The sequence below is a fragment of the Trachypithecus francoisi genome, unplaced genomic scaffold, assembly GCF_009764315.1.
Source record: "Trachypithecus francoisi isolate TF-2019V2 unplaced genomic scaffold, Tfra_2.0 Lachesis_group4, whole genome shotgun sequence".
Classification (NCBI taxonomy): domain Eukaryota; kingdom Metazoa; phylum Chordata; class Mammalia; order Primates; family Cercopithecidae; genus Trachypithecus; species Trachypithecus francoisi.
The window spans coordinates 26,691,112-26,711,895 of NW_022681469.1; the positions used below are offsets into that span (position 1 = coordinate 26,691,112).

The 20,784-nt window shown below is 46.4% G+C and overlaps 1 protein-coding gene across 2 annotated transcripts in view; it reads left to right on the forward strand.

The window, feature by feature from the left end:
• Window positions 1-20,784, forward strand: part of PLXNA4 (plexin A4) — a 526,156-nt gene that overhangs the window by 398,253 nt on the left and 107,119 nt on the right. For both annotated transcript variants that reach the window (XM_033192850.1, XM_033192851.1), the window contains one exon: window positions 11,123-11,223. In XM_033192850.1, coding sequence (XP_033048741.1) covers window positions 11,123-11,223 — 101 coding nt within the window. The remainder of the gene's footprint in view (window positions 1-11,122; window positions 11,224-20,784) is intronic.

Sequence of the window (20,784 nt, forward strand, 5' to 3'; positions counted from 1 at the left end):
TCAGGAGATCGAGACCATCCTGGTGAAACCCTGTCTCTACTAAAAATACAAAAAATTAGCAGGGCGTGGTGGCATGTGCCTGTAGTCCCAGCTACTCAGGAGGCTGAGGCAGGAGAATCGCTTGAACTCAGGAAGCGGAGGTTGCAATGAGCCACAATCAGGCCACTGAACTCCAGCCTGGGCGACAGAGTGAGACTCCATCTCAAGACAAAAAACACCTTTTAGAATGCTGTCATTTTAACAATTGTCCTTTCATATTTGAAGAATTACTGGAAGATGCCCTCAAAGCCATATCTCCTAATGAAGAAGCTACATTTTGCCTGTGTAGGCAAAGATGACCTGTGTCCAGGGTGACCCAGACATAAGAGGGCCCTCTTCACCTTTCCTGAGCAGCAGGCTGGGCCCTGATTCCAAAATGGGAACTCATGTAAGTTCGGGAGAGTAGGTGGGTACCTTGAGATAGGAGATAGGATGGAAGGAAGATGATTTAGAATTCCTTGGGTCATCTGTTATCTCTGCCTCCTTTTTAATCCAGTAGCACCTGGTCTCCTGAGAGTGGGGCCCCATGTTGATGGACCTAGAAGGTTCTCCTTCAGGAATATCAGTTTCCAACCATTTGAGCACCATGATTTTCCCAGAGTCAAATCCCTTTTTGAAAAAAGATGTTTGTTTCCCAGCCAGAGAAGCCTCATACCCAGCCTTGGTTTCCTGAGGGGAAAGATGTGTTTATTTGCAAACATGCTCCTGTGGTCCAGAACACTTCTGCCCATAGTTGTGTACAAATGCCACTCCTGTGCTGAGACATGCACATCTGGGCACACCCCCTTGGGCTGCTGTGCACTCATTCACAAAATGTATCATTTACACACACTGTTTTTTTGTGGTTTGAATAGCTAGAGCATTGCTGGGGGTGCTGGTCAGCAGAGCCCTTACTAGAAGGAAGTCAGGGAGAAGGGTCAGGTGCTGGATGGAGAAAGGAGTACCCACCCAGCCTGCCCTGCCACTTCCCACAAGGAGCCAGTGCCAGCCAGCTAGGGAGCCTCAGCATATGCCTGGGGACTAGCTTGGCTCCACTGCCTGGGCCGGGAGTTAGGTGTCACCGTGCCAGCCCCTCCCCGCCTTCTTTTTGGCTGCAGGAACAAAGGCTCCCATTGAGCAGGCTGTGCTTGGGAAACACACAACAGCAGGTTCCCGGTCCCAGTTCAGAAGGGGCCATCGTCTTTGTCTGTGTCATTTGCTAAAAGATGGGCTGGAACAGGAGCAGCACTTTGATCCCCAGGACAACAGCCCCTTTCCACCTGCTGGGCTTGGTGATGGGGAGGGAGGCTTGCATTTTCCTCCAGGATATGGGGCCGTGAGGCTCTGCCCCTGCTTCAGCCCTGACCTAAAGACTGGGTCAAGAATGAGCATCTTGGCCAGGAGTCCGTATCTAGGGACTGGGTATCAAATGAAGAGTGTTGGTAACCATGTAGCCTTGGACAAATCCCTGCAGCAACTGAGCTTCAACTGAAAAATGAGAGGATTGGCAGCTAGAATGTTTCCAAGGTCCCGTTGGCTTGTTAACTGTGTGAATGCCAGAACACTCCTGTCATCCTCCATTCCTTTGCACCTCCATGTTGGCGGGGCTGCTCTGGGACTGCAGTCTCCTCTATGAAAGGCATGGGATCTGCCTAGCTAGAGAAACTCACACATTGCAACCCCACAGTCCTGGAAGTCAGGAAGTCGGGCCTCCTGAGCCTGTATGCGAATGTGAGCATGAGAGCTCAGAGAAGGAGAGGATTTAACCTTTACACTAGGAGATTAATCTGTGGCAATAATCTAGAAATGATAGGTTTTAGAGTAGAGCCAAGATTGTCAAATCAGTGAGCTCCAGGGGATTCTTGGAGTATGCACAAGTGTAACAGGAACCACATTCATTCATTCACTTATTTATTGATGAGTGCATGCAAACATTCATTTACTTTTCTCATTTACTGCGCATGAGCTGAGTACTAGGTGTAGTGGAGTGAAGAGAGATGACTTTGCACCACCCATCACAGGGGCATTTTATCGGAGGAAGATGCTGGAACAACAGAGTTGCCGTTAGCATAACACTAACACATTCATATGTGTCATCCCAATTGATCTTCGAAACAACCCATCAGGGTGCTTAGATGAGGAAACAGAGGCTTGATGAAGTTAAATAAGTTGTCCAAGTCACACAGTCCTGGCAGATCCAGGATCCAAACCCAGGTCTGTTTTTCCCCCAGATCTCTGCTTCTCACTTGTCCCTGAGATAAAACTATTTCAAACTCTATTTTTCTCCCTAACCACATTTGAAGGAGTAAGAAAACTTCCTGGAGGAGGAGGCTGTGCTGAGACCAATTGTCATTCTCTCTTTAGGGCTGCTACTTGGTGATCTGCCCATAGCGGGGGACTCCTCAGCCCCTGAACTCAGCCAAACCTTCCTGATAGTATAGTAAGTAGCCTGCAATGCTGTGAAGTTTTCAACACAGGACCTGTGTTCAGCAGAGGGACCAGAGGTTTCTCAATCCCCTGTACTATGTTCCAGGAACCAGTGGTGTCTAGCAGGCCCGAGAGTGGGCTCCAGCCCCCAGCTTCATTTCGATTTCCACCTTTGCCACCACCCTGCTGCATGACCTTGGGCAAGCTGCTCAGCCCCCCTGGGCTATGGCTTTTCCATCTGTGCAGCAGGGAAGCGGATCACTCTCCCACTTGGCGAGGGCTCTGGCTAATAACAATCACGTGCCATTGCAGCGCAGCCCACACTGGGAAGCCTGAGGATGGGGTGATTTCTCGAGGCTCTGCAGAAAGCACACTGAGAGCTCCTTGCCCAGCTTCCCAGCTACTGCCGTTTGCTAATGAGGACCAACATATGTTGATGATTCCGGCGTCGGCACTCGCTCCTTGGCTGTCCGAGTTCCTGGAGCAAACTGGCTTCCTATTAGGCATTTATTCTTATTAATAGCAACAAATTGCAGCCCTCCGCAACATCTGCTACTTTTCGTTTACAAGAAGCTTCCCAAATCATTTGTATCGGTAGCATTTTGTGACCAATTATTTGAGGCAGAGCAGAACTGGATCCCCCTAATCTGAAAGTGAATCAAGTGAGGCATGAAAAATGGGAATGTTTTGTTCAAGGTCACCCAGACACACAGAATAGATTACAGTTTGGAATCCCAGCTCCCCAACCCTCATGCCCTGTGGCAGTTGCCTTTGCTATTCTAAATATCGTCGGCCTTGACCCCAGAGGTCCTGCCTAGAGGCAGGTAGGGATAGTGGTGGTAGCCAAGGCCGCTGCTCTTGACCCTGTGCCTCTGTCTGCCCTCAGGTGAGGCCCCAGCTGGATTAGCCCCATGGCCCAAGCACCAGCAGGAGGAATTGCAAAGCTCAAGGCAAACCATTCCCAAGGAGCTTTTACTGCTGCCAAGTAGAAAAAAAATCATTTTCTGACACTGGGGCAGCCAGATGGCCACTACGGGGGGTCTGAAGCACATCTGTACTTCTGGTCAGCTGACCACATCTGGAGGGCTACATTGTCTTTCCAGAGTCGTCTTCAGCCCTTTGCTTAGGGGCTAGACTTTCCTGAGATCAAGAGATCTATGACCATAGAATTAAGAGAGCATGGCCAGCATGGGAGGTACTGAGAAGGGCCATTTATCATGTCAGACCCGGCTTTCAATAATTTCTGAACTCATACCAGGTACATATGCCCTTAATGTTTGCATGATCTATTTGAAGCACAGGTGGTAAGAAGCAACCACACTGCAGCCTTCCCCCTCCTCCATTTGACTGATCTCTCCTCTCTCCCTCTCATGGGACTTTTACATCGTGGTGTAACTTTTTGTCCAGCACCTGTGTATCAGCTAGCTATTGCCATAATAAAGCTTTGTAACAAACCAACTCAAAACTCAGTTGTATACAATAGACATGAATCCTCACACTCATGGCTCTACAAAGCAATTGCATGTCAGCTCCCTAAGCTCAACTCGGCTGGGCAGTTCTGCTTCAAGCTGCTGCATCAGCCAGGGTTGTCTCCTGGCTATAGGTTGGGCTCAGTTCTCTCTCCATGTGGGTTCCTTTGGGGCCCAGGCTGAAGAGGAAACAGCTATTTTGGGAAGCTCTTCTCATGGCAATGACAGAAGCACAGAAGGCAAAGATGAGCATATAAGCACATCTGAAGCATTAATTTGTCTCAAGTTTCCTACCATTCCATTGGGCAATCAAGTCCTGAGGCCATGCCCAAAAGCCAAGAAGTGGGAAAATGCATGCCACTTCTCTGTTCACCATGAGGCCATGGGGTGGAGATATAAAAGTCTTTTTAGGGGGTGAGGAATTGGGACTGATAATACAATCTGCTACAGCCTGGGACCAGCCTCCTGGCATCTGCCTTTCTTACCAGTTAGCTAGGTTCAGAAACACGTGCCACCTTTGAGCAAAGAGAACAGGAGTGACAGGGTTCCAGGCATGTGAAGTGACTTGAAATAAGCACAGCTTCTTGAGCCACTGCTCAGCCACAAATTGCAGCCCTGGTGGTGAGGGCCTTGGAGCCATCACAGGGAGACTCCACAAAACCTTTGTGTGGTCCCTGGCCAGCAGAAATAAAGCTTGGAAAGGCAGCCAGTGGTGACCAAAGGAAATAAAGGCTGGTGGAGAGGCTTTGAGGAGCTCCCTAAGACCAAGCCACCAAGACCCATGTGTATTACTGAGCTAAGAATTTGTCAGAAAAGGACTAACTTTTCTCAACTCTACTTCCTCTGCTCGGGGACAGTGGCAAGGAAGGACAGCATGATGTACAGCACCAAGTGCGGCATCTGCACGGCTTGACAGTTCCCCCAGCAGCCTCTTGGAGTGTCTTAATGGGTCATCTTGCCTCTTTTTTTCTTTCTTTTTTGACAATTTTGAAGGAAATTGGGTACTTAAGAAACCTTTTGGACATTTAAATTAACTCCAACCATCAGGCTCAGTGTAGCCATCCTTGCATTAGCATCCAATTATAAGAGTAGAAATGGAGTAATAACTCACATTTTGACCAGAATGTCAAATGCTTAAACAAATTAGAGATACACACAGAGACTGCATGCTATATGTATGGAACATTTCTGAATGTAATCAGCAGAACAGCAGGCACCCTTCAGAATGTGAGCAACAGGCAGAGTGGGACCCTATTGCCAGAGGAAAGCATCTTTTGAAATATCAGGGAAACCACGCGGGAGTTGGGCAGTGGGGGCCAGGACTCAGAAGCTGTAAGAATTCCTCCAGCTGCCATGGAGGACCCCCAGGCTCCCAGGTCCCCAAGCAATGGGCTCAGCTCATCAGATGGAGAAACTTACGAAGACCAAGGCCATGACTTAAAATCTGATGTGGGACCCTTTGCTCTCTTCTCAGTCATTCATTGCCTTCCTATGCTAGGCCATTGTTTTGTAAATTTGTGGCCTTTGGAACTGAACAGGTTAGGAAGATGATGATGATGGTGAGGATGATGATGATGATGATGATTGCATGTACAACAGCAAATGATCATTCTATTTACAATTATTTAAAACCAAACCAAACTACATTATATTATTTAAGGAAGCTTACCTTGGTGGCAAAAGGATAAAACCAACCAGATTCCCAGAAAGGTGATCTAGGGGGAAATGAAGTATAAATGGGGAAGGGCACACAAGTGATTTCTGGCCATAACTGTGAATGAAAAATACCAAAGCAGAGGTTGAGCAACAGCAGGATAATTTTCTAAAATCAGAGGCCATTTGACCTCGTGTGAGTTATTTGAATTGGGAGCTCCTCGTTTAGGCCTTTTGGAATGGGTGGGAGGTAAGGAAAATTTCCAGGAAGAACAAGGCTATGGCATTATTTTTCCAAGTCAGGAAACAGGTATCCAGACCTTGAGAATGACAGAGCCAGTTATGTAATGATACATGATAGGAGACATTTATCCAAAACCCTTTGCCTATTTGAGATTACATTGAAAAGAGTAGCAATGCCTATCTTTTGACTGAAAGATCTCAGAATGTTTCATAAACATGATTGTATTAGTCTACCAGCAAAAGCTGTGCCCCTTTGACCCAAGGAGCTAAGCAGAGAACAGGTGTTTTCATATCCATGCTGTCATGCTGAAGATGAAGTAATTTGTGAAGTCCACTCAAAAGGATTATTTCAATTTTTTTATTGTGGTAAAATACATATAACAAAAATTCAGTGTTAATTATTTCTAAGTGTGCATTTGTAAGTACACTCACATTGTGGTGCAAGCGTCACCACCCTCCATCTTCTGAACTTTTGCATCTGCCCAAACAGAAAGTCTTTGCCCATTAAAGAGTAACTCCTTATTCCTCCCTTCCCCAGTCTCTGGCAACCACCATCCTGCTTTCTGTCACTATAAATCTGACTACTCTAGGCACCTCACATAAGCAGAATCAGGCAGTATTTGTCCTTTTATGTCTGGCTTATTTCACTTAGCATCATGTCCTCGAGGTTCATCCATGTTGTAGCATGTGTCAGAATTTCCTACCTTTTTAAGCCTGAATAATATTCCATTATATGGATATACCACATATTGTTGCTTCATTAATCTGTGAATGGACATTTGGGTTGCTTCCATCTTTTGGCTATTGTGAGTAATTCCACTATGAACCTGAGTGTGCAAATGTGTCTTTGAGATCCTGCTTTCATTTGTTTTGCTTGTGTACCCAGAAGCAAAATTGCTGGATCATATAGTAATTCTGTTTAACTTTTGAGGAACTGCTAAACTGCCTGATAGGTTTTTGCACAAAGCCAGACAATGTCCCGAGACAATGTTATGCAGACCCTACCCTAACCCTGTGCCCAATCCTTCTCCCCAAGCACAGCTTATGCACACATGGAGGTCCCCAGTGGTGATGGGGCTCCCATCTCTAGAAGCAGCAAAGGTGAAGCTGCAGCCACATCCATTAACATGTTTGCTAGAGTCTTGTGACCAAGGGACAGACCTCAATATTCTGTGGTCTCTGATACAAATCTATCATTATGGTAGCTTAGGTCATGTCACCATCTGATTTGTTCTCCAAACAGAAGTCCCTCCCCCACCCCATTACTTTCTTTTTTCACCTCTTCCTGTGGTCTGAATTCCCTCACTCAGTTAATTAGCATGCCTGGCACTGCAGCTTAAGACCTTAATCAGCGTGGGGTGGTTTTAATTAATCGTGTGGCTCTGCATCTGGAGTGGTTTGTGTTCCAGGGTCAGGAGAGGAGTTGGAGATGGGGGTTGGGAGAGGCAGCTTTGTATGGTGTAAGGCTGAGTGGCAAGTCTAGGTATTTGGGGAGAAAGAATCATAGAGGCAAGGTGGCTCAGAAGCCATCTGGCCACCTGTGCAACGTACTAGCAAGGTGTGGATGGTAACTGGGGACATGAGGGAATACATTTATACTGAGCTAAGTGGTTGGACTAAATCCAGTTTTCAAAAGTGATTGAAAGTATTAGAAAAACTTCTGATGCTTTGCAGAATTAACCATGGGGTAGAGAGTGAGACAAAGCAATGATAGAGATGGAGAGGTGTGCAGCCAGCCTGGGAGGCCTTGGCCATGCTAGAGACTATTGCCTGATGGTGGAGCCTGGGAGATTTCCCTGGTTCTGTCCTTCCTTGGGAAGGTCCTGGCAAGGTGAAGGAGGTGGCACCTAGCTTTCAAATGATGGTAACCTTTCTACTTGGACTGTCAGAATCCTGTTGACTCCCCAATTTGAATGTCCACACTTTAAAAAGAGTGGAGAAAACCTAGATCAAGTTCAGAAGAGAGTCATAAAAAATGATTACATCATAAATATAACTATTCTGTAAGGACAGACTAAAGGCAGTTGGGTTGTTTACCTTCAAGATGAGAAAGCTCTAGATGCCTGGATGATTGTCACCAAGAGAATGTTTTCTTGAAGGTGGACCGAGTGCCATTGTTAATACACGTCCAGGAAAACCATACAAGTGAGATGAGGTTGACCCAAGAGACTTTGTCAGAGCATTAACAAGGAGCTTAGGATGTTAGGACTGAAAGGGAATTTGGAACTAACCTGCCCAGTTCCTCATTTCTCAGATCATCAAAAAGAAGCCCAGAGAGAGATTTGTCCAAGTTTACCCAAGAAACTGGGGGGCAGAACTGTGGCTGGAACCCAAGGCTCATAATACCCGTGCAGGACTTGTGTCAGGGCTTATGATACCAGTGCAGGACTTGTGTCCCTGTCTCACGTGGACCCACCTACATGAAAAGCTAAGAAAAGCAGACAGTTGTTCCAGAAGCTAGTAAAGATAGTGAACAAGTCCTGAAAATGAGATAACTCCGGATTTCATCTAAAGTGTGGAACAATGAATGGTTTAGGGGCAAATATCATAGTTCAAGGAGGAAATGACGCTATCAAGGTATTAAAAAAGAAAAGTTCTCCCAGGTCTGTTGAACTCCCGACAGAGTTCCTGAGGCCTCAGAAGAGTAGTTTTCTGGGATGTAGGGGAGAGGTAAGTGACAGTACAAGGAGGATTGGGATATTGATAAAAAGGATAGCAGCGATCCATCATAGCCATCACTTATAAAGTGCCAGACCATTTATAAAACCATTGCGTGGTCTGTGCTTTGGGAAACTGAATTGGGGTGGGGGTCGGGGAGGGGGGATTTTTATCTCCAGTTAAGCCAGAATTTGAACCTAGCTCTGAGGGCTCTTGCATTCTTTCAAACCCAACAAAAAATGACTCATGTTTAAAATCAAGAGGAGGGACTTGACAATTCCAGGGTATGGACATTATTAAACACCAGTTTCAAAATATTTTAAGAATCTGAATGCAAAGATTTTTGAGAATTTCACGTTCACCAAGGAGCTGGCTCTTGACTTGATGTGGAACATTCCGGAACCTGCGGCCACATTCCATCCAAGGTGGATTATAGAACTTGTCAATAGGAGAAACTGGGGAAGACGGTAATTAAGTTTAAAGCAAGAAAATGTTTTTGATTGAGCAAGGCATGATTTTCTGTTTAAGCCCATGCAAAATATGGAGTGCTAGACAAGCAGCTGGAACATATGAAAACATTATTGTGTACTTATGGTTCCCAAATTTCACCATTTATGGCCCCTTTTATTATTTTTTCCCTCTGTGCATTATGTTTTGAAAGATTCTGACTACTAAACAAACTGCATTTATTAAGTAATAACATATTTCCTATTTTTAATATGAGATGTACATCACTGAATATGAATAAAAAACATAAAACAGCAACAATTCAATTTCCATTAGGCTTTGGGAAATATTGAAAATAGCTTGTGGACCTCATTACCACTCATGAATTCCTAGGAGTCCAGGTACTTTGGGTTAGGCGTCACTCTTTATATGCTTACATAACTAGCATGTCTATGCTCACTTAAGGAGTGAGAAGAGAAATTAAAGACACAACAGGAAGAGGGCAAATTCTTGGCTGGTGTGGAGCCAGTGTGGGTAATTCATAAGGAACTAATTGTTAAGGTTAATTAGTAGGATAGGAAGGTCGTATGTAGGCAGACTCCAGGCACAGCCCATGCAGATTACATGAGCAATAATAAAAGAAAAGATAAAATTCCAAATGTGCAAAAAGACATCTGAGAAGGTGGAGGAAGGGCCACCAAGGTCAAGGTCACTGCCGTCAGAATGGGAGAAGGAGGCTAAAAGGTTGCTTGAAATAAGTGAGAACGCAGTGTGGTCATTAAGAACTCTCAGTGTGTACTTTGGAGAACAAAAAGATGCATAAAGGGAATAAGAAAGTTGAGGGAAAAGAGATCATGTGGGATTTGGAATTAATTATTAATTAATTCCAAAAGAGAGTTGGAGACTAATTGAGCAGCTCTGGTGCCAGTTTGCCTGTGCGTGAGTTACAAGTAGCCCCTGCCAAGCGGACATCATTTTACAGAGGCACATGCCCCATAAAACAGCAGGGGAAACACTGCCTCTGCATTTGCTCATGTAACAGAGAGGGTTCAGCCAGGTCAGCGCAGTTTATAGTTTTCAGTGCCTGTTGTCTGGTGGCGAGAAATTAAAAAGGACGGCCACATCAAATTCTCTTAGCTCAAGCTGAAACATCAAGTAGGATTCTCCATTGAGATGAAAAGGTATCCCAAATGGAAAAGGATGATGTAAAATTAAAAAAAAAAAAAACTTTTTGTAAAGAAGAAACTGGCAAAACAGAGAATAAAGACCAAGGCTATAAAAAGAAAATAAAAACTCTGTTTGATCCAGTGTGTCATTATTGAGTACCTACTATGTAGCAGGTGCTGGCAAGTCATGTAAAGAGACATCAAGGCAAAGCTACATTGGAGAACAAAGAAATTCAAAAGATATTTAAGAGCATGCAGGAAATGGAAGCATTTGGGCTAAGCAAAAATGTCATGTGGAACATTTTACATTAGCAGGCGGCTGGTGAAAGCTAATATAAAGTTTTGGGTTGGAGAGGAAGCCTCTAGTCATGAAAAGAGTGTGGGTAGGAGGAGAAATAGCAGCAGATGCTCTTTGAAAGCACCATAGTGAAAGCTTTTAGAGCCAGTTGGCCAACATTATGAGAAAGAAAGAGCGGGTAAGTAACAGCTACAGAGTGAGCTTATGATATCTTGGTAAATGGCAAGGAGGAAGAGAAAGAGAAGGGTCTTGGTCTCAGGCTAAATGCTCTCTGGAGCAACAACAATGATGAAACGTGAAGGAGGACTGGAAAGAAAGGGAAACACTATAGAAAAAGAGAAATGATGAGGGAGTGAGAATGACCATTTGCACTTATTAAATTGATAGGAAATAAATACATGATGAATTGGCCATTTGTAGAGATATTTGGGGGTTTCAGAGGTAGAAAACTTGAAACGAATGCTGTAAATATCTTTTCTAACAACTTAGTATGGACTGTATGGAGTCTGTATTCATGGAGACTGCTAAGAAAATAATATGGCTGCTTGTCTCCCTGGATGCATATGTGGCCACCTACTCAAACATAATCACTCAAGGTCCTTTCCCACACTGGGCTGCAAGCACCTTCATGCTCCTGCAGCATTTCAGGTGATCCACTTGATATTTAGAGCAGCATCTCTTCTGGTACACTACTGGGTGTTCTGCAAGAACTTGACCACTTTCTCCCTGCCCTGCTATCCTAGCTCACCAGAGTCCCTGTGGAGTCCTGTGGTCAGTATCGGAGCTGCGGCGAGTGCCTTGGCTCAGGCGACCCCCACTGTGGCTGGTGTGTGCTACACAACACGTGAGTACCATGGGGAGGCTGACTCCTGCCTCCCACTTCCTCCTGGTAATTCCCTTCCTCCACTTCTCTGTCATCACTGCCTTTCCCTTTGATCCGTCTTTTCTCCTCATCTTCCTTGCTCTTCCTTCCTAGCATCCTTTCCAAATTTTATCTCCCTTCCTTTGTTCTTTCTGACTTCTCTTTAAATTTGCCAAATTCCCTTAAGAAATATATGGCAATGGCGGCATGGGAATGATGATGGGTCAGAATATAGTTGTCACGCTGGGTATAATCATACACTGGAGGGCGGGAAGAAGCAGGATTCCTGGACTTTCCTGACTGTGGCTTACTGGGCTGGAGACTGACTTTCCAGGCCTGAACACCAGGAAGAAGGCATTGGATATTTTTTTCTCCAGCTTCATACTGGCCACGAAATCATGAACAAGATATATGCTGTCCCTTTAGTGATTCCACATCTCCTTAACATCTCCTTCAACATCTCTATAGGATTTTCTGGTTTGGATCCACAGTTAAAGTGTGTAGCACCTGAGGACCCTCCCACTGCTGTCAAACACCCATCAGCTGGCTGTGAGTGCACTTGGGCTAGAGTCACTGGGTCAGTAAAGCCTGGCCTGAGTGCTGGCCACTTGCCAACATGCCTCCTTTTGTGTGGCTCCATTTTATTCTGTAGAAGAGGGAAGAAGGCAATGGCATTATAGTGGAGGTAAACGGTAAATAAACCAAGGGGCAGGAATAGGGCTCAAACAACCAGAAAGCTGAAGGCTTTTCTTTGGGGATCTGAAGACCCTTGCCATCAATACCTGGAGAAGCCAACAATGGTTGGACCTCACTCTGATGAAATTTGGTTCCAGTCCAGCTGTTGTTGTTTCTGGCCAACACCTGAAATGTGCCACTTTGTAAGCTGGATCCAAACACTATAAATTAAGAAGAAAACTTTATTCTTCCTACTAAGAACCTGAACTACATGTGACCAATAACATTTACCAATAATTTTCAAGTATAAGAAGATAGGGGTAGGATCTTGTCTTCTCCCCTCCCCTTTGCAAAGAGTGCCTCTAAAAGTTAGAAACACCCTCTTAAACTCGAATACATCTCTGGGTGGCAGTCTCAGGCATAATGAGTCCTTGAGTTCCTTAGGGGAAGGTCTGACATCCCTCAGGTAAGTTATAGTGGAAAAAAGTCAAGAACCACTGAGCTACACTGAAGTATACATAACTCAGTCTACAGCCATGCCACCCTGAATGTGCCCGATCTTGTCTGAAATATACATAACTCACAGACAGATCAGAAACTATGCACTCAAGTGTATAGAAAGGTTGCATGGTAACAGAGCAGGGCATCCTAGGAGTGGCCAGCATAGAAGAGGATGGCAGAGGTTGCGTTCAGAATGCAGATTGGCTCAGATCAGACCAGAAGAGTTTCCTGAATGATACCTTGCAAGGCAGACAGGGGACAGTTTTCTTTGTGTCACCCAGTGAGGCCTCTCAGGAAGAGACTGTGCTCTAAACTCATTGCCTTACTTGGGAGCCTTGACTGCCCTGTTTTCTGCTTGGTTTAGGATAGCTCTGCAGTCCTGGCATGGGGCTTTCTTACCTGGCATAATTCAAAGACAGTCAGAAAATCTGGTCCATCCCTGACACTCTATGCCCAGTGGCAGTTTCCATGTCAGCTTTGGTCTCTGCCCACAATGCTGTCCCAGCCCCACAGAGCATGGAGCCCTGTGAACAGAGAGGCTCCAAAGCTTAGAGAAGGCACCAGAGGGGCTGTGAGAACCCCTACCTCCCATCCCCAGGGCTGCAAGGTAAGCAGACATGAGAGGAGGGGGCAGAAGACAGTACTTCCTGTATGGCCTCAGTTTCACCTTCTGTAACATCATACCTGCCTCCTGTCATGTAGAAGAAAACAGGGATGGATAGAGGCCAAGGTGAAGTCTAGGTGGTTTGTGAAAGGGGCCCTCAGCCTGCATGGGGAAACCAGCTGCTCCATTCTCAGCATGGCATAAAAACAGCCACGGACATGAATTTTGGGCACCTGCCCCCAAGTCCAGACTCCTCATCCCAGCTCCTCCTCTGTGAATTGGACATGGTGACACCTATCTCTCCCCTGCCTCACTGAGTCACTGGTGAATCAAATGAGATGGTACGAGGACCAGTGCCTAGTGGGCTGTGGAGCACTGGGAAATGTAGTGTAGGGTGGGGCAGGAATGTTGACAAGGCTGGGGAAGGACTGCGAGCTCGTGATGGCCCGCCTCTTGTGACTCTGCTGATCCCTGGTGACTTTCCAGATGTCTCTACTTTAACTGCATGCTTCTCTTCCTGGGGGGTTCCCAGCCTTTGTCTAAATGGTGGGTGTTCCTGCTAGATCCTCCTCACCCCTTTAGTCTGGTGACATGTTTTATTCCAACACTTGCATGTCTTATTCATGTTTCCATGTAGCACCAGCCCTTGTTAAGCTCTCAGAATGTAGGAGCTGTGCAAATGTTGCTCTCTTTATGGTCATCATTGTCTGCTGCTCCTGCTGCTGGCACCTCCTTGCTCAAGAAGCCACAGTGGAGCCAGCGAGTTGAAGCACTGGGGGACACTGGGAAGATTACTGGAGTGGAAATCGGTGGACTCAAGTTCACATGCCTTGGAAACTTGTTGCGGGGCTTTAAGCAAGTGCAGTCAGTTCTCATTGCACATGGTAGATATGTTCCATAAAGTCGCCGGAACACACAGTTAGTGAATACCTAGCCACTGCTCCTAGGAGAAATACAGGGTTAGGTTCCTGGGAGCCTCTGGTCACATTTTCATCAACAAATCCATCTATAACCTTGTTTTGTGTGTGTTTTTGTTTAAAGACATCTTACTTAATATATATCATTGATTCATTAAGGTTGACCTCACTGCCAACAGCACTGTAACACATACCTGAAGAAGGCTTATCCAACACAGCTATTTTCTCCATAAGGTACACCATGGCCTTCTTGCACTCAAGATCATTAGACAGCCCTTTAGCACTACATTCGGGTACTATTTTAAACAGAAAAATCACCTGCAAAATTAGAAAAATGTGGCACTAAATAGGGCTTGAAGAGGACACTTGTTTATAGAGCGAGAGCTAAAACAAGAAGCTGAGGCTGCCTCGTCCCACCTCAGCTGGCAGCATGTGTGCCAGATCACTCAAATTTTTCAGTGCCCTGTGCGTGTCCACAGGTACTGATTTTTGTCACAAATAAACATTAGCAGTTAGTTGAATTTGCAAGAAGATTCCACGATAACTCTGTATGTCAGAAACTTGGCATCCTTGTTTCAAAGAGGGAGAGCAGTACCTTCTCAGTGGTGGCACGAGGATAAAAGGAGGTGATTGATATAGGATGTTACAGAATTCCAAGATGCTCTACCAGGGCAAGGTGCTGTCATTTGTAACCTTGAGCCTCCTGGTTATGTCCATAACTTGATGAAGGCAGACACAGGTATAAGAGTTGTACCAATGTATCTGGTAAAGCCCAACTCTTCCAGGAGGACAAAGCTCAAGAGCCTCCATAGGCCAAGGCTGCCTGCCCACTGAGACACTCAGTAAATCCATCCTCCCTCCCTCTCAGCGTTATGACCAAGAAGAGCCGCCTGGCCCACATAGGGCCACATCCTTTTCAACTGTAAGAAGGTGGGAGAAGAATCTTGTCTTCCCCCGCTCCCTTGCAAAGAGTGCCTCTAAAAGTTAAAAAGACCCTCTTAAACTCGAATACGTCCTTGCTACAAGAGCAGGCACCCTCCCCATCTCTGAGTGGCAGTCTCAGGCATGAGTGCTTGAGTTCCTTATGGGAAAGTCTGAAATCCCTCAGGTATGGATTTCTGAGGTCCTGAAATCCAGGTTCTAAAATCCGGTCGTGGATAAGTAGAGTAGGTCCCTGGATTTCTAAGATGTTTTTAGTAAAGGTACAATTTTAGATTTAGATGGAATCAGATGCACAGATCTTAAGTGTACAGCTTGAAAGCTTTGACAAAGGCAAACAACACCCCTGTAATCCACATGTCTATCAAGATATAGAACACTTTCTTTATCCAGAGAGCTCTCTCCTTCTTCTTCCCAGTGGGCCTTTCTTCCCTAGTTCCTCAGGTTCAGGTCAAAGCCAGATATTGCTCCTCCTTATCTGCCCTCCCTTTCACTTTTCGTGAGAGTAAACTGGACATCCATGGCTTGGAGAGACACATGAGGAAGTGGACTCAGCAGGAGAGAAAGGAGAAGGCTGGTGGCTGGCAGTTCAGTGCAGGAGACTGAGGGCAGCCAGAGAGAGCCTATGGATGCTTGCTCTGAAAAGCATCAATTTTCTAGGGAGTCAAGTGGAAAGAGTGGGAGGTTTAATTGCTTCCAGGGAGTGCTGTGTCCACACTCACAAATTTGTCCGCAGATCTCTCAGACCTGCCCTTCTCCCTCCGTGCCCAGCAGTGTGCCAGGCTCAGTGATATGAAGGCAACTCTGTTAGGTCATCTCTGCCCTAAAGCTTTTGGGGAACCAGGCCTTGGATTCAGGGTGGGAGTTTACTGGAATCAATGCATTTGTTCAGCCCCCACCATGGGCAAGACCCCGTGCCAAGTGACTCAGTCACTTGCTAAGTGGCCTCAGCAAGCCTGATCTTCACTGAGGAAGACCAGAACAGCAGGAAAAGGGTTCCTCGAGGTGTCAAGAGAAATTCATTTTCTCAGTCATTTTTGCCAACTTTCCCCATGGTTGGAGTGAGTGAGGTGGTGGTAGCATCAGGAAGAGAAGGGCAGCAGATGGGTGTATGAGAGACAGAGACAGACAGCCAGCAAGAGAAGAAGAGGGAAAAGACAGAGAGAGGGGTTGAGAGTGAACACAAGTGACTGAGCTGTGCAAGGGCAGGGCCTCTGTAAATGGGTGGCTCATGTGGCTCAATGGGCTGTTTGTAGCAGCAAGGTCACAGGTGGGTTGCCCAAAATATGCTTAAGAAAGGTTCATGTAATTTAAATACTCTCTCTTGTTACTCTCAATTGTCATGAAGCACTCACCTGCCAACCTGGTAGTACACAGGGTCACTCAGTCGCTCTCTTTTGCAGCCCCTGACCCTGGCCCACAGGCTTGCCCATCTCTGATGGCAATGACAGCTTCAATAATGCTGAGTATTGAGGTGGCCCTGAGTTTTGAGCCTTTATTCCTTGTTCCTGAGCTGACCCATTCTGACTTGGGTGAAGGTAAAGGAAAGCCTTCGCCCTATCACAGCTATCTCCCATCCTGGGCCAGAAACATTTTCTCCAGTGACCAGGCTTGGCAGGTCCCCAACCCCCCCCCCGCCCCCATCTTCCCCTCCCATGGCTTCATGCCCAATCAAAAAAGCCTGTCTCAGTCTCGGCAGGTAATGAGATCCTGCCCAGCAGACCCAGCCGCATCGATTGGCCCAGACGTTACCTTTCTTAAGAAAAGTCATCAGCGTCACTCCTGGGAGGCTCATGTAACCCAAGACATCTCAGGGGAAGGATAAGATCAGCTTTTCTAAAGTCTCCCTCTCACCCCCTCATGACCCTACCTCTTCCCATATTTCTTCTGTTGAAAGAATGCCCTCCTCTGGATAGGCTGGCAGGGGTTACTTTTCAGGAGGCATTCCTATTCTTTTCTATATGGTTTCTTCCAAGATGGCGAGAGTGGAAAGACAAGAAAGGCACTGCTTTTCAGAGCAGAAAAGAAGAGTTACAACTTAGTTACAACTAAGGACCTGTCTATGAACAGACCCAGTCTGGGTTTAGTTTCTTCAGCTCTAATTTCATAGCCATGCTATGAAAATTAAGGGAGAGGACCTGCATGAAACCCCTCGCTGGGCCTACAATGCAGCAGGCCCTCATGCCTGAAGTGGCCTAAATGGCCATGACTGTGGGAGCAAAGGCTGGAGTTGGACCCCAGTGCCTCCTCCTGGCCCCCCTCCCCTTCCATTCCTCTCCCTCCCAGGACTGGAGGGCTGTGGCTGGTGCTGGAGCCAGCCTACTGTTGGGAAGTCTTCCTCCCCTTGGAAGGCTTCAACCAGCCATGCCAATGTCCACTTAATGACACACAAGCTGATTGCAAAATGCAAGCCCTGCTTTGCTTCACCCAGGCATATCTCACAGCCTTGCTGTCTCCTTTTTTAAACCTATATTCAAAGGCTACTTAACACTAATCTTCTAGGTCAATGATCTCTCCTAGGGCTGCTTGCACAGGGCCTACACAGTCATGAGGAATGGTTGGTGTCCACTTCCACCCAGCAAACTCCTTGCAGTCTGTGCAAGGAGGTTTTTCTTGACTCTTTGCCAAAAAACTATCAGCCTCTGATCCAAAGGAATGAATCCCAGACTAGATACTAGTACATTGGAATTTTCCTCTCCACGGCTTAGCAGAGACATAGTATGACTTAAGGAAATGGGCCTTTTCTTTTTTAAACATGCCCCCTGCCGCCCCCAGCCCCCAATACACACACACACACACACACACACACACACACACACAAAACACATGTTTCATGACCAGAGAATGATAAGTTAAAAATGACATCTTCCCATATGAATTAAAAAAGCCCTGTGGTCTGCTCAAGCTCTCAATGTCCCTCCCAGTCTAATGACTTGGATCCCTGTGGACAACCTGAGGAGCTGGCCTACCTGTGAGGCTTCACTCCAGACATACACACCACACCCATCTTCCAGCATTCACACACTGCATTCAGTCACGCTGCACTGGGCCACATAGGATGGAGCAGCCCAGCCTGCACAGAGCAAAGTGCTTCCCTGCACCAAGCCTACTGGACTTGGTGACATGAATGGACATGAAGACACCAGGCTGTTGGATAAAGTATAGTGTAAAGCTGATGAGAATCAACTGGAGTCATCGTTGGAATGTGTCTCAGGTAATAGGCAGTGTTCTCCTTTTTACTGACTAGATTAGAAAGAGAATGGATTCGCCTGTGGCGATGCCTTTGCTGTCTCCTTTTTCCCTTCTCCTGCCTTTCCCTCCCTCTCCCTCCCTCCACTCCTGCTCTGCTCCACACCTGTTCTTTACTAACCTCTCCTCAACCTTAGTAGAAAATTAATAGGCCCTAATAGAGCTAGCCACTGATGAAGAAAAGAGAAAGACAAGCCGATTTCACTTTCTCTTTTGGCAACTGCTACATGTAATTTGGTTTGGTTTGGGATCATCTGGAAAAAATGAACATTTCCAGGTCCTTTTTACCTCTCATCTAAGGTTTTGTTCAATAGACTGTTCATTCAAAGCATGGCTACCAAGGTCAGAATCCAGTCAGGGACCCAGGGCAGAACATGGCTCCTCAGTGCAGGCTGCAAGCCCAGCATCTGAGCTAATTGTGGTGGGACAGGATGCCTTGGTTGCCATATAAGCCCAGAAAGGTTCTTGGGCCTCCACTTAACCCCTGAACCTGCTGGTTTCTGCTAAGTTCTATGCCCTCTTCCTGTAGGGGAGGCATGGATAAATCTGATTCAGGTGCTTCTTAGGTAAATTTTGGGTCTTTAGAGATGGCAAAGGACCATGGGTCCATTTGCCAGCACCTGATGGCAGAGGGAAAATTACAGTAGAATCTTGGGCTTCCTATCTTGGGATTCATCCTAAGTATTTACATGGCACAACCCAAATACTTCAAGTTCCATGAGACCGTGGTGTCAGTCACTGGATGCTAGAATTGTAACATTGAAAGGACTCACCTGGTCTACCCCTACGTATAAGGAACCTCTTTCACATCCACCTGCCTAGGAAGGATCCTGTACTGGCTACTCCACTTCCTCCAGGCCACACACATCTATCCATTACTGTGGTCATTCTCAAGGAGGACAAGGATTATGAATTATGAATTATAGTCTCTTCCCTTGTCAGTGTCCCCAGATGTGATGACAATGGCCAAAGCTTCCAATAATCTTCTAGTTGAGTAGGCATTTTCAATTCTCTTAACTTTTCTATTAGGTCCGCTGGGGAAGGCCCTCACCCTGCCCCCTTCTTTTTCAATCTTCTCAATTCTAAGCACAGATGGTGCACCTTAAGCATAGGTCATGGCCAATGTGAAAAGTTAAGGATTGGGGATCATCCGCAGGGAGAAATAAGGAGGAAGCTCTGATGTCTAAGCCTGGTAAACACGTGCTGGAGAGCCCAGGAAGATCGACCCAGCATCGGCCTCTCCAAGCTTGGAAGCTCACTCAGGCTGGACTCACAGATAGCCCTGTTTCCAAATTGAAATTTGTTTGCCTGGCCAGCGGCACTGGGAGTTAATATTTCTATCGCTGTATTTGGGAATTAATTTCTAGAGCACTTAATCACCACCTCTCTCCCTCTCCCTCACCCCCTTCCTTCCTTCATTCCTCTCCCTTCTAATTTTCCACTTGGCTGGGAATTCTCCAGCAGTGAAAGTTCAGGCTTACGGGAGGGCGGAGGTAGCTGCTTCATTAGAGAGGATAATCTCATTGGAACCACTGGCTTGAATAATAACCCCTTCCAGGGACCCTAGGGCCTTTCTCCCCAAGGGCTTTTTGTACCTTTGATCTAAGACTGGAGAAGATGAACTGCAGAGAAGTGGAATGAGGAAGAGAGGTCAGAGGAGGTTAGCAGGGAGGGACTCCAGCTCTGAGGGTCTGATGTATCGTCTTGGGGTCAGCTTCCTGCTGGCCATCTGAAGGTTTGTATTTGGAGCGGGAGTGACATTGGCATGCAAAGAAGAATGTCAGAAAACTCCAAGTCACACAGCATATGCACTATCTAAATTCGTATCAGCTCCTGTTTTCCTACCTGGGAAACGGATGAAGTAGGGGATTCCTTCATGTCAAGGGGCCTGTACAGTGGAGCTGAGGGACATGCTTTAGGAGTACCTGAAGCCTCTTGGAAGGAAACATCTAAGCCACTACCCCTGCCTCTCAGGTGATGAAATAACAATTTGCTCTGGTTTCCAGCTCTGGTCTGGGCTGTTGGGAATCACAGTCCTAGAAAAGCCGAAGTCCATTCCCTTGACAGACCCCAGAAGAAACCAGCAGGAATTCATGCCTCCCCTTCCATTATCCTATCATATTTAAGGTCAATTGTCTGTGCTTTTGGACATTTGTAGCCTCCACCCTCATGAGTCCTGGAGGATAGTAGAAATGTCAAAACATCTCTGGCTCTGACCTTACACTTGACTTTCCACTAAGATAGCTGAGTTGTCAGTACCCTTTGACAGCTATTAAGAAAACAGAGCTATGATCCAGACCATTCTTTTAGTCTTTTCTCCCTCCTGGTCTCTGGGCTGTCCTTTTCCTTTATTAAGAGGAAAAGTACTGCAGTCCTGCCTTTCTTTTGTCTTTGATTTGCCCCAAGGGCCAGTCATGGAGAAGATCTGTGATTCTCTGGGCGGGGCATGGTGGCTCACGCCTGTAATCCCAGCACTCTAGGAGGCAGAGATGAGTGGATTGCTTTAGCTCGGGAGTTTGAGACCAGCCTGGGCAACATGGTAAAACTGGTCTCTACCAAAAAAATACAAGTTAGTTGGGCATGGTGGTGTGTGCCTGTAGTCCCAGCTACTTGGGAGGCTGAGGTGGGAGGATGGCTTGAGCCCAGGAGGTGGAGTTT